At 61.3% G+C, this 13625-nt stretch overlaps 1 protein-coding gene across 1 annotated transcript; it reads right to left on the reverse strand.

Moving 5' to 3' along the window:
* Nucleotides 1-1742: 1742 nt before the first annotated feature.
* Nucleotides 1743-13314, reverse strand: MEX3D (mex-3 RNA binding family member D; the record flags this gene model as incomplete). The annotated part of the gene is made up of 2 exons (XM_084221105.1): nucleotides 1743-3065; nucleotides 12858-13314. The coding sequence occupies 2 exons, from the start codon at nucleotides 13312-13314 to the stop codon at nucleotides 1813-1815; spliced, it is 1710 nt and encodes a 569-aa protein (XP_084077231.1). The 3' UTR covers nucleotides 1743-1812.
* Nucleotides 13315-13625: the final 311 nt, after the last annotated feature.

The following is a 13625-nucleotide window of genomic DNA, read 5'->3' on the forward strand; positions in this document are numbered from 1 at the left end:
CCTGTCCAGCCTGGCCTTGGGCACTGCCAGGGATCCAGGGGCAGCCACAGCTGCTCTGGGCACCCTGTGCCAGGGCCTGCCCACCCTGCCAGGGAACAATTCCTGCCCAAGATCCCATCCAGCCCTGCCCTCTGGCACTGGCAGCCATTCCCTGTGTCCTGTCCCTCCAGGCCTTGTCCCCAGTCCCTCTCCAGCTCTCCTGGAGCCCCTCCAGGCCCTGCCAGGGGCTCTGAGGTGTCCCTGTGTCCTTCTCCTGTCCAGGTGAGCAGCCCCAGCTCTGCCAGCCTGGCTCCAGAGCAGAGGGGCTCCAGCCCTTGCAGCATCTCCGTGGCTCCTCTGGCCTGGCTCCAGCAGCTCCACGTCCTCCTGCTGCTGTTGCCCAGGGCTGGGGCAGCTCTGCAGGTGGGGTCTCACCTGAGCACAGGGGCAGAGGGGCAGAATCCCCCCCTCCCCTGCTGCCCAGGCTGGGCAAGGATGAATTTTGGGACTGGGAGCAGGAACATCTGTGGGGACAAGGAGAAGGCCAGAGCCAGAGCAGGATCACCCAGCCTGCACGGGGACAAACCCACCTGTGGGAGGTGGCAGATGTCCCCTCTGCTCCTGCCCCCAAGCTGGCACCTTCTCCCTGGGCCCAAGGAAATAGGAACCAGTACCAAGAGGCTCCAGGCAGGGAGACACTGGCTAGCACAAGGATTCATATATAGTAAAAAGTCTTTATTAAGAAGGCTTTGAAGTCAAAAAATAAAACTCTTGATACAATTTTCATAACCGTCAAGTCAGCTCAGCAAATATATAATCAGTACTTTAGCCATGTAAGGTTAAAGGTCCGTTATTTTCTTTTTAAAATAAAATATATTTTAGTTTTTAAAATTTATTCAATAAAGTACATATTTTCCTATAAATTCCCTACATATACATAAAGAGGTAAAAAATAAAAAAATAAAAACAAAGAAACCTAAAAAAAAAAAAAAAAAAAAAGAAAGAAAAAAAAAGCCCCAAAAAAACCCCCAAAGTAACCCCAAAATAAAATGGAGATAGAAATCTGTCTGGTTTTTGTGACATGGTGTGTTAACTGTGCCCCCTCCATTCCACGACTTCCTGACCTCACATCACACATTTCTGGGCAGTTTTCACATTGGCAAAATACAAGATAGACCTGCATTACAAAAAAAAAAAAAAAAAAAAAAAAAACCAAAACAATATATATATATATATTTATAGAACCACTGAGAATCGTCAAAAAAAAAAAACCTACATACAAAAAGAACCACAAAAAAAAATTATTATTATAATAATAGAATGATTTTAAAAAAATAAAAGACAACCCTTGCGTGTCCTAAAATAAAAAGTGCAACCGGACCTTTTCTTTCTGGTTATTTCAGTTTGCAAACGGAATACTGGTATTTGGGAAGGACTGGTGGAGAACAGCCGGGCTCCCTCCCCAGCCCCACAGCCAGGTGAAGAGTTAAAGCTATTCTGTAAACATCGGAGTTTCCTCCTCGTGGAATTCACGCCCCTCTTTCCTCATCCTCATCATCATCTTCTTCTTCTTCTTCTTCTTCTTCTTCTTCTTCTTCTTCTTCTTCTTCTTCTTCTTCTTCTTCGGCCCCTTGGCCCCCACCCTCCCGACCCCCCTCGGCCTCCCCCCGCCCCGCCGTGCCCTCTGCGCCTCCAGCTGCCGCCGCCTCTCCCCCCTCCCGCCCCTGCGCCCATCGCATCTGATATTAAATAAAAAGCTCGATTTCAACAGTAGAAAGTCCTTAAAACGCCGTGGTGTTGGGGTGGAGGGGGGGCCCCGGGCGAGCCCCCGGGCTAGGAGAAGATGTGGATGGCTTGGGTGGCGGGCACGTGGCACGCGGGGCACTGCGGCTGCGCCCGGCCGCAGATGCGCAGGGCGCACTCCATGCAGAAGAGGTTGTGGCCGCAGGGCACCAGCGCGGCCATCACCTCGCTCTCCAGGCACACCATGCACTCCCGGGAGCTCTTGCGGTGCCCGTCCGAGCTGCTGGAGTCGGTGGGCGAGCCCGAGGCGGCCGAGATGCTGCCGGGCAGCGAGGAGGAGGAGGAGTAGCCGGTGCTGTTGGAGAAGGAGGAGAGCGAGCCCTGGGCGGGCAGCCAGGCCAGGGCGCCGGCGGGGTCGCTGGGGATGCGCCGCGCCGAGGGGTGCTCCAGCCCCGCCACCCCGCTCTCGGGCAGCGTGGGCGAGTGGCGCGGCGTGGCCGGGCCGCTGTTGCGTCTCTGCGAGCTGTTGATGGAGGAGCAGCTGCTGAAGGCCTGCAGGGGGTTGCCCGAGCGCTCGAAGGGCGACCAGATGGTGGTGGTGGGCGTGGTGAGGTCGAGGGCCAAGAAGTCGAAGCCGAAGTCGCACTCGTCGGAGCCCAGCGGGGCCGGGGGCTCGCTGAAGGTGCTGTAGGGGCTGGTGGGGCTGGCGGCCGCCACGCGCCCGCTGTAGAAGGACTCGGTGGAGCCGCTGCCCAGGGAGCTGAGGCTGTCGTTGCGCAGCGCGGCCGAGGGGCGCTGGGCGGGGTGCGGGGCCTTGGCCCACGGGGCGGCCGCGCCGCCCTGCAGGTCGAGGCAGACGTCGGTGCCGTTGGAGTGGAAGTCGTTGTCGGCGTTGACGTCGATGAAGGAGCCTGTCCTCATGGTGATGTGCGCCTCGATCTCCTCGCGCGCCCGGTCCACGTTCTCGGGCATGCCCGTCACCTCGAACACGGGCTCCTTGTCCCGGCTGGGCGTCACGATGTAGGTGTGCGTCTGCTGCTGGATGCGCTTGATGGTGGCTCCCTTGGGTCCCACCACCAGCCCCACCACGCGGTAGGGGACCCTCACCTGGATGGTGGTCTGGCCCGGCAGGTTGGGGGGCCCCTGCAAGGCCCCCGTCAGCCCGTTGACTTTGTTGCGCGTGGCCCGGATCATGGAGAAGTGCTCGGCAGCCGAGAGGATCTCGCGCTTGGCCATCTCCACGTCCTCCTTCCTGCCGGTGACGATGAACACGGGCTCCTCGCCCCTGACCGGCGTCTTGATGTACGTGTTGGTCTTGGCACGCAGGGCTTTGATTTTGCAGCCTGCAGGGCAAGGAGAAGGGGGAAAAATGACACATCAACGCTGGGGCCTCACGGTGATCCTCTGCTTACCCAGGGCAGGGGCACGATGGACCAGCAGGAACCAGCAGGAACCAGCAGGAACCAGTAGGAACCAGCAGGTCCCTCTGGCTCTGCACCTGCAGCATGGACACCCTTGGAGAACGGGGTCCCTCCCGCCTCCGAGGCAGACGGGGGCTCATGGTTCAGTGCTGGGGGGCTGCCCTGGCTTCTCCCAGCTCCTGGTACTGCTCTGACCCTCAGGGGTTGGGGATCAGCAGGATGCAGCCCGCAGCCCTGCTCCAGAGGGCTGGGACAGGCATGGGCAGAGGTGCCAGGGCAGGCAGCCACGGGGCACCATCAGGGCCACTGAGCAGGTGAGAAGCTGGATTCACCCCAGAGGTGTTTAAGGAGGTACAAAGAGAGTAAGATGTCAAGATGGAAAGGAAGGAAAAGGCCGTTTAGATCCTGCAGGTCCACCGACACTTTTGAGCCAGCAGCTGAATCTGAGGAACAGCCCTGGATGCACTCCTGGAGGGACAGGGGAGCTGGACCTTCCCCAGGTGGGGGACACAGCCACCCCCTCCCCTCCCTGTCCCACAGGAGGGATCCCCCGTGCCTGGGCTGCGGCAGGGGTGCTCCCAGGGCTCCTGCTCTGCCTGTTCTGGAAAGTCCTGCTTCCCCTGCAGGAGGAACGTGATTCAGCAGGCAGAGCTGCCCACGGCTGGCTGTGGGATTGCGAGATGGGGCTGCAGCTCTGCCTCGGCCCCATGCAGCCCTGGGCACAGCCCTGGGCATGGCTCTGCCCCGGCCCAGCTGGGCTCTGGCCTTGGCTCCTGGCAGCATCGTCCAGCCAAAGGCTCCTATTCTCCTCTGGGGCTGCAAAAGGCTCCAGTCTCCTCCAGGGCCCCTTTGCTCTGCCCCACTGAGGAGCAGTCTGTGGCTGCCAGCCAGCCCCACTCCCTGCACCCCCAGCCCTAATTGCATCCACTCTCAATTAAGTCCCTGCAAACCAGGCACAGCTTAACCAAGCTGTGCTCAGTGACCACTGGCACACAGCAGTGAGGAACCCCTCTGTCCCCTCTCAGCCCTGAGCTTTGCAGGGCATCCAGAACAAAGCTGGGAGCCAGCAGGGATGGAGGGGGCTCCACTGGAGCCCTGGGCTTGTCCCTGGCCATGGCAAAGGCTGCTGCAGATCCCAGTGGATAAACAGCTCGGCTCCTCCGGGCACAGCCAAGCAGCTGCAAGGGCCTGCCTGGCTCAGGGCACTCCTTCCCCTCCTCCTCTTCCCAGACGCTCCCTGAGGAAGGGCAGGGCTGCTCTTCCAGCTGTGAGGCTGGAGAAGGAAAGGCCTAGAAGGCTGAAGGGCCTCAGCACATGAAAGATGCAGAGCTGCTGGAGAGAGTCCCGAGATGCTGCAAGGGCTGGAGCCCCTCTGCTCTGGAGCCAGTCTGGCAGAGCTGGGGCTGCTCACCTGGACAAGAGAAGGCTCCAGGGACACCTCAGAGCCCCTGGCAGGGCCTGAAGGGGCTCCAGGAGAGCTGGAGAGGGACTGGGGACAAGGCCTGGAGGGACAGGACACAGGGAATGGCTGCCAGTGCCAGAGGGCAGGGCTGGATGGGATCTTGGGCAGGAATTGTTCCCTGGCAGGGTGGTGAGTTGGGTTTCTGTAGCCAGGCTTTGGTAGCAGTGAGGTTACAGGGGTGGTTTCTGTGAGCCAGAAGCGTCCCCTGTCTCCACAGAGCCAACTCCAGCCAGCTCCAGGATGGACGTGGCACTGGCCAAGGACCAGCCCAGCAAAGATGGTAGGGACACCTTGAGATCATGGGTTTAAGAAGGAGGAAAGGTCTTGAGCAGGTGTAACTGGGTCTAGAGCAGAGCAGGGTTAAAACCTGACAGAAGCAGCTCTGCAGATACCCAGGGCAGGAGGAGGGGCAGGAGCTGAGATGCCCCTGAGGCCTCCAGGGAAAACCATGGTGAAGGCCATGGAAGTCCACAGGGGTGTAGATGCACCTGCAGCCCCAGGAGGAGCCCACAGGGAGCAGGGGCATGCCCAAGGAAGGCTGTGAGCCTGAGGGAAGGCTGAGCTGGAGCAGGGTTCTGGCAGGGACTGCAGAGCAGTGGAGAGAGGAGCCCACGCTGGAGCAGCTCTGCTGAAAGCCCTTGGGACCCTGAGGGGACCCAGGCTGGGACAGGGTGTGGAGACCTGTGTCCCCTGGGAGGGACCCCACACTGGGGCAGGGGCTGGGCTCCAACTCCTCTCCCTGAGCAGTAGCAGGAACAATTTGGGATGAAATGACTGTGATCCCCATTCCCACCTCCCTGCACTGCTGGAGGGCAGAGGGAGAGCCCAGGAAGGAGGGAGGGGTAAGGGGAAGGTATTTTAAAGATTTATTTTACTTCTCATGGTCCTCCTCTGATTTTGTTAATAAAATTCAATCAATACCCCCAAGTTGAGTCTGTTTTGCCCTTGTCCATACTGGGTGAGGGATTTCTCCCTGCCCTTATCTCAACCCATGAACCCTCTGCTGTATTTTCTCTCCCCTGTCCACATCTGGAAGGCAGTGATGGAGCAGCTTTGGTGGGTGCCTGGAACCAGCCAGAGGAAACCCACTACAGAGAAAGAGGCTGCCCAGAGCAGCTGTGGCTGCCCCTGGATCCCTGGCAGTGCCCAAGGCCAGGCTGGACAGGGCTGGGAGCAGCCTGGGACAGTGGAAGGTGTCCCTGCCATGGCAGGGGTAGCACTGGATGGGCTTTAACATCCCCTCCAACCCAAACTATTCTGGGATTCTGTGACTCTGCCAGGGCTGGAATGGCACAAGAAGTTGAGTCAGGTCTGTCCCAAGCAGGCAAAGCAATCCAGGTTCTCCAGCAGAGCAGAGGGGGATCAGGAGCTGTGCTGCTCCTGCAGCCCCAGATGTGCTGCAATCCCAGGGCACTAAGCCTTGGGGATGACAAGTAAAAAACTGTCACAGTAAGTGGTGGCACACTGGGCGGTGTCACAGCCAGGCTCTTTGGCACCACCAAGCCCTGGCAGGTGGATTTATGGCTGGGACACACAGTACAGCAATGGCCCAGGGACTGGGGCAGGGCAGAACCATCGAGGGTGACATTTACTGAAGCCATTACCATGTGCCAGCTCCTACAGGGCTGTCCTGGGAGAGGCACCTGCAACTCCCACGCTCCCCTCCCAGATTTATCCTGGTGCCTGCTGTAGGATCTGTCCCTGCTCCACTGCTGGGCAAAGCAGGACAAGCCCAGGGCAGTGGGAAGAGGCTCTGCTGTGCCTCCCTCAGGCACCACCCTCATGCCCAAGGTCCCAAATTCATCCTTTGCAGCATCACAGAACCATGGAATATCTCAGCTTGGAAGGGACTCACAGAGATCATTGATCCCAGTCCCTGTCCCTGCACAGCCACCCCAACACCCCCACCCTGAGCAGCCCTGAGAGCTCCTGGAGCTCTCAGGCTTGGGACCATTCCCTGGGGAGCCTGGGCAGTGCCCAGCCCTTTCCCTGAGATCCACCCCAACCCTCAGCAAGTTGCAGTTTCAGGATGCAAAGCTACTGGCAGCTCCAGGAGCTGCACTCAGAAGGCACTCAGGAGCCACATACCACGGGGACATGGCCCAGTGAGGCTCCTCCTCACCCACTCCATCCCACCAGCAGCACCAGAGGGACCCAAACCATGCCATGGCAGCACCAAAGAGAGGAAGAGTTTGTCTGGCTGCTCCCGTGAGCTCTTCACAGGGACAAAGCCAGAAACCTTGGACAGAAATCAAAGGGTGCCTGGCTTGGCCAGTTCCACCCTCCTCAAACCAGCAGCACAGGAAAAATGCCCCCAGCCCGTGGCTGCTGGATGCTGCCAGGGCCATGGATGGCACCAAACACAGCTGGGGTGGGAGCTGGGTTTCCCAGGGGAGGGGAAGGAGAGGAGGTGGCAGGTCTGGGAGGGGTGGGGTCACCCCTGCCTGTCCCAGAACCATGCAGGGAAGGCCAGGAAGGGAGGCACTGCCTGAGGCTGTGCTGGCACCAGCACCAGGAACTGCCCGAGAGCATCTCCAGCAGTGGGACACACCAAGGGACCAATCTGTCCTGCCCTGTCCCCAGGCCCAAACCCCTCCTGAGACACCCCCGGCCACAGGGACTCCCCAAAGGTCCCAAACTCAGAGCAGGCAGGATGGGCAGGAGGGGCACTGCCCAGGCTGCATCCAGAGCAGTGTTTAACACTGGCACAGCGAGTGATGGCTCTGGGACACCGGGGACAGGTGACACCAGCTCCCAGCAGGACACCCCTGTCCTGCAGCACACCTGCACCCAGAGCCAGATGGACTGGAACTGGGCTTTAACCAGCAACTGCAGCTGGGGAATCATGGAATAGGCTGGGTTGGAAAGGACCTTAGAGCTGATCTTGTTCCACCTCCTGCCATGGCAGGGACACCTCCCACTGTCCCAGGCTGCTCCCAGCCCTGTCCAGCCTGGCCTTGGGCACTGCCAGGGATCCAGGGGCAGCCACAGCTGCTCTGGGCACCCTGGGCCAGGGCCTGCCCACCCTGCCAGGGAACAATTCCTGCCCAAGATCCCATCCAGCCCTGCCCTCTGGCACTGGCAGCCATTCCCTGTGTCCTGTCCCTCCAGGCCTTGTCCCCAGTCCCTCTCCAGCTCTCCTGGAGCCCCTTCAGGCCCTGCCAGGGGCTCTGAGGTGTCCCTGTGTCCTTCTCTTGTCCAGGTGAGCAGCCCCAGCTCTGCCAGCCTGGCTCCAGAGCAGAGGGGCTCCAGCCCTTGGCTCCAGCAGCTCCACATCTTTCTTGTACTTGTAATGATCTGGACCAGCACAAGACATTACAGATGAGCCCCTGCAAACCTCTATCTCCCTCCACCCCAGGACACTGTCACTCCATCCTGGATGGCCACATCCCTGTGAAGCTGCTGCAGGACCAGGGTCATGCCCGAGGGGGCTGTGGAAAGGACCTGGAGCTGCCTGGAAGTGCCAGTGAGCTCCCAGCCCATCAGTGCCAGAGCTCAGCCCAGCAGCAGCAGGTGGCACGCACACATTGCCCTGGCCATGGGCTGCAGAGCAGAACAAAGTGCCAGACTGTGCTGCAGGTCTCCACCCAAGTGGCTCTAAAGATCCAAATAAAACCAGCCCCAAACCAGAGGACACAGGGGACAGCCCCAGGGATGCTTCAGCCCCAGCAGCCCTTTGTGAACACCAGAGCCTGGGTGAGAGTGGCTCAGCTGCCGTTACATCTCTGGTGGAGCTCTGAGTCCCTGAGGGCACAAACTCATCCTGACACCAAATGGCCACACTCAGCTGCCAGCAAACCCCAGCATTCCAGAGGTGTCCCCAAGTGACAGCCCCCTGTGCCATCACACCCAGCTCTGCCTGCAGGGACAGCCCCACTGGGGGGTGAGCAGGACACTCCTCCCAAACCCTGTGTCAGCTCCATCCCCTCCTCCTCTTTCACCCTCTCCCCATCACACACAGCTCTCACTTCTTTTCACTCTACAGAACTGCCCTAGATGAACTCATCCCACCTGCCCTTAGGATGGGACATGGGTAATTTCTGACAAGGAACAGAACCCAGGGAATTCTCCCCAAGATAATGTGCTGATGGAGGCAGGAAAGGCAGCTGCTCTCCCTGGACATCCTCACTTGGTATCACCACAGAAAACTTGGCTCTCTGTGAGAAGCCCCAGACAGGTCAGGGCTGAGACCACTGCAAGAGCCCATGAGAAGCAGTACAACACTGGGAGAGAGGGCTGGGAAGGGCCCCTCCACCCTCTGTGCTCCAGTGATGGATCCCACGCAGCTCATCCATGCCCTGATCCCAGCACGGCCCGGGCAGCCTCTGCTCCCACATCAGGTGCCTCCTGCCACGAGGAGGACAGAGCCAGCTCATCCCCTTCCAGACCACATCTCTGCTTGACCAAGGAGGTCTGTGCTGGCAGTGCCCAGCTCTGAGCTGGTAAAACCCAAAAAGCACCAGCACAGCTTTTCTGGAGCAGCGTCTTATGGCACCACGCAGGAGGATGGTGTCTGTCACAAACTCGGGAACCCTCTGGTGCCTCACCCATGGCTCTTCCTCTTCCCCAGCTCTGCAGCATCTCCTGGCCTCTGATCCAGAGTTCTGAAGCTCCTGGTCCCCTTGGCTCCCAGTGGATGGCACAGGATGGGCCAGGACAGGGGCCAGGTGTGGAGGAGAAAAGGCTGCACCTCCAGCACAGCTCCTCTCCCCTTGCTGAGAGCTCCTTCCCAACTCTGCACACAGGAACGAGCTCATCCCTGCAGCCCTGCTGCAGGAAGCCAGCACATCACACCTTGGCTTCTTCTGCAGACACTGAAGAGAGGGACAGGGAGACTGGGCTCCTCTCCTTGGGACACAGTGTGCAGCCAGTGCCAGCTCCCAGACGCACAGGCAGATCCTTCAGCAGCCACATCCATCTGTGAGACCAAGCTCAGGAGTTCCCAGCTCTGCTACGACCCAGCTGGGAGGAGGCAGCCAGGAAGATGTGCCAGGTGCTTCCAGGGACATGACACCTGGCAGGAGACAACAGAGAGCAGCAACCCAGGGCTCTAAACTGAGAGGATTCCTTGCACCCCTGTGACCCATGGCAAGGTTACAGGTGCCCAGGCTGGCACAGAGGGGCCCATGGTCACCTGGTGCATCCTCTCAGCACTGGAATGCCAGCCACTCTCCAGCAGTGAGGAGAGGTGCCATGTGCCATCCTTCCCTGGATTTAACCTTCCAGCATCCCAGCATCTTCTAAAAACAGCAACTTTCCTTCTGTAGAGCTGTGACAGTCCCCAGGTGTTACAGATGGGGAGAGGAGCTGTTGCTCCATCCCATGGGAGGCACCTGGTGTGGGAGGGAAGAGCAGACACTGCTGGAAATGCCCCTCCAAAGCTGGCACAGCAGGAATCCACAACATCACAGAGCCCACAGGCCAGAGTCAGGGCAGCTCCAACGCCTGCCCTGTGCTCCTGGTGACTCCTGCTATCCCCAAGGCACTCTCTGCTGGATGGCAAGAGGAGCCCACACTGCTCCAATCGGTGCCACAGCACTTTTTGGAGATGGTCTCTCCCACAGCAGGAGTCATGACCAGGCTGGCAGGCAAAGGGACAGCCAGGGAATCCCACCCCAGCCATGGGCAGCGGGGAGAGGAGCCCCAGATCCCAGCTGGAAGTGGAGCCCCAGATCTTGGCAGGCAGATGTTGCTCTGTGGTGGCACTGATGCCAATCCGGACATGGGCTCGTGACAAACACTCCTCCAGCTCAGGGAAGAAAACACCAATTTGACTTAGAGAACAAAGATTTACCTGGGCTGCTGCTGCTCCTTTGTGAAAGGGTTAAATTAGGGCACCTGAAGGAGAGAAACTGAAGAAGTAGGAGAAGTTGTGTCCAAGTGCCTGTGTCCCATCTCAGCCTGCACAGGACAGAACATCCATGTGCTGGTCCTGGCTGCCAGGACCTCCCTGGTCCCCACTTGCCAAAGCAGCCAGGTCTGGGCAAAGCAGGACGGGTCCCAAAGAGCCCCAAGTTGAGATCCTGAACCTTGTCTCGACTCCAGCCCCTTCCAGGGCACCCAAGATGCACATCTTCATCCCTTCCCACGTTCCAGGCATGGCAGCACCACAAATTTCTGTTCCCTGGGTCACAACCAGGCTGGGCAGTGAGGGAAAGACAAGAGTGTCAGGGACATGATCTGGGTGGCCCAACCCAGCCCTGCAGTGTCACCAGCAGGGCACATTTTGTCACCAGGATGATGATGGTCCAGCCAAACACCTCAAGGCTCAGCTCTACAGCCAGACCTCACTGCCATGGGCTCCCAAAACTGAGGGAGATTCATAGGGGGGCCCTGGGAACAGAAGGTCTGGAGGGAGAGCAGCACAGGGTGAGTGAGAAGGGCTCTGCTTGGTGTGAGCCCTGAGGAATAAACTCAGTATTGCTCAGGCTACACCTGAGCATTCCTGCTGTAATCCAGCTGCCAGTGGCACGGAGAGCAGCTGGAGCACAAAGCCACTGCTGCCAGCCCCGTGCTGCCCACTGCCCGTGCCACAGTGGGACCGAGGGTGCTGAGTGCCCCTCCTCAGCAAAAACCCAGTGCAAGGCCCCCAGACTGGGAGGTCCCCCAGCATCCAAGGGCAGGAGACGGGCAGGAAACACAAAGGGAAGCCCCTGGAAAGGGGAGAGGGCTGTTCCTGCCCAGGGGCTGCGGCTGCAGCAGCGAGCTCCAGCTCACAGCCGGCCCCAGGTCACTTCCAGGCCCACACGGTGCCCCTCCAGCAGGCCTCCTCAAGCCAATACAATCATTTCTTTGGCAGTATTTTTTTCCATAAGTTTCATAAGCCCGTGAAGCTTAGTGAGCACCCAAACTCCACCGAGGTGCTTGGGCAGGTACCTGGCTGAGCCGCGAAGTCCTCGGGGTGCTGGAGGGGCAGCACCGGAGTCTCACAACACCAAAAAACACCCAGGGCAAGGAGGGCACCGACCGGCAGCTCCCGGGCCAAACGCAGCCCTTCCCCAGCAGAACCAGCGAGATCCAGCGGAGCCCAGCCCCGGCACAGGTTCTGCTTCACCCCGCGGCTCGGCTGAGCCCGGCGGCGAGGCCACCAAATCCAGGTCTCATCCAGCCCGGGAGGAGGAAGAGGAGGAGGAGGAGGAGGAGAAGGAGGAGGAGAATCCCCGGGAGCAGGGCGCGGTGCCACGCTCCGCTCCCCAGCTGTGCCCCGGCGCCCGTCCGGCCCGGCGGGGTCCGGCAGGCCGGGGGGACCCCCGGCCGGGGCGGCGGGACCGCAGAGGGGTGCACGGAAAGTTGGGAGGCCGGGAAGCGGGGCCGGCTGGGAGGCAGCGCAGGCCAATGGGAAGCGCAGAGCATGATGTCACCGCGCTCATCACAGCATGGCTCTGGCTAACAAAGAGAACAATGAGGCTGCCCAGTTCCCCGCTTCCCCCCTGGAAAAAAAGCCCCCCGACCCCCGGCCCGCAGCCCCCCGGGCACGGAGGGCTGGGAGCCGCCGGGCGAGGGCAGGGCTGGGGTGCCCGACCCCACAAGGGCAAAACAGCCCGGAGGTCACGCTCCCTGCCAGGGGATTCCTGCCGGGATCCCTGCGGGCAGCAGCTCCCTTCCTTTTCCTTTTTTTCCCTTAAATCCTCCGTCCTGGGTCTTTTCTTTTTGATTTTTCCGGGTGAAAGTTTGGTTTATTTGGTACGTCCTGGAGACAAAGCCCACTCCAGGCACACCCACCCGGCGGGGGCTGGGGCGTCCCTTTGTGACAGGTGGGTGCGAGGGGCTCCAGGGCCGCCTGCGGAGCTCCGGCCACCACAAACGAGCGGGTTAATGACCATTTATATCGGATTTATCAGTAGGATTTGTAAACGAAGTCTGAGATAAGGGGCACGGTTTACACGCCGGGTCTGAGATACGGAGCTGGAGGGGAGGGGGCAGAGGCACAACTACAATGAAAGCAAAGCTCTCGCCTCGCTCCGTGTCCTGGCAGTTCCCACGGACTCGCGTGGCTCCCGGGAACTTTCCCCGGGCAGCCGGCGTTATCCCACCCGGGCCGATGGAGTTTAATTGCTATTTCCAGGCAGTTCGCTGGGACCGGAGCGGAGCGCAGCTCCCGGGACCCGCGGCCGACTTTCGGGGCCGCGGATCTGTCGCCGTTAAGTTTCCGCCTCCGCAGGGAGACAAAGCCCCGAGACTGCCCCAAATCGCGGCGGGCGGCGAGAGGGAGGAGGGTGCCCGTGTCCCGCCGTGTCCCCACGCCGCGTTACCTTGCCGGCCCACGATCTCGGCGACGTGCTCGGAGCTGGGCACGGGCACGCACTCGGTCATGTTCACGCTCTTCTTCCTGCTCGCCGGAGGCTCGGGCAGCAGCGCGGGCGGCCCCAGCGGCGGGGCCAGGCTGCCGAAGGCGCCCGCGGCCGGGGCGGGGGCCGGCACCGGGGAGCCGCCGCCGCGCTCCCGCTCCCTTAGGCCGCCCGGCCCCGCGCCCCCCGCCGGCTCCTCCGCGCCCTCCAGCCCCAGCAGCGAGAGCTGGTCCAGGGCGAACCTCAGCGCGGCGGCTTCGCCCTGCGCCGGCGGCCCCGGCGGCCCCTCCCGCTCCCGGCCGGGCTCGGGCTCCGGCGGCGGGTCCTGCCCGGCGGGCGGCGGCGGGCTGAGCAGGGTGAGGCACCGCGGCGGGCCGCGGGCCGGCTGCCCGGGCTCGGGCTGGTACATGGAGCCGGGCATGGCGCGGAGCGGGCGCGGAGCGCAGCGGGCCGGGGCCGGGGCGGTGCCGCTGCCCGGGGCCGCCGCCGCCGCCTCCCTGCGCCCCCCGCCCCGCCCGGCGATGGGCCGGGCCGTGCCCGCCGCGCGCATGCGCGCCACGGCCCCGCCCTCCGAGCCGGGGCCCTCCCCGCCTGAGCCACGCCCACCGGGCCACGCCCTTCTGTGCCCCGCCCTCCCCGCCGAGCCGCCACCCGGGCGAGGGGTCCGGGAATTTGGGGGGGGGGATCCGAGCATCTGGGGGGTTCTGAGCGGTCCCGAGGGGTCCGAGCATT

Source organism: Fringilla coelebs, assembly GCF_963513975.1.
Source record: "Fringilla coelebs genome assembly, chromosome: 24".
In the NCBI taxonomy this organism is placed as follows: domain Eukaryota; kingdom Metazoa; phylum Chordata; class Aves; order Passeriformes; family Fringillidae; genus Fringilla; species Fringilla coelebs.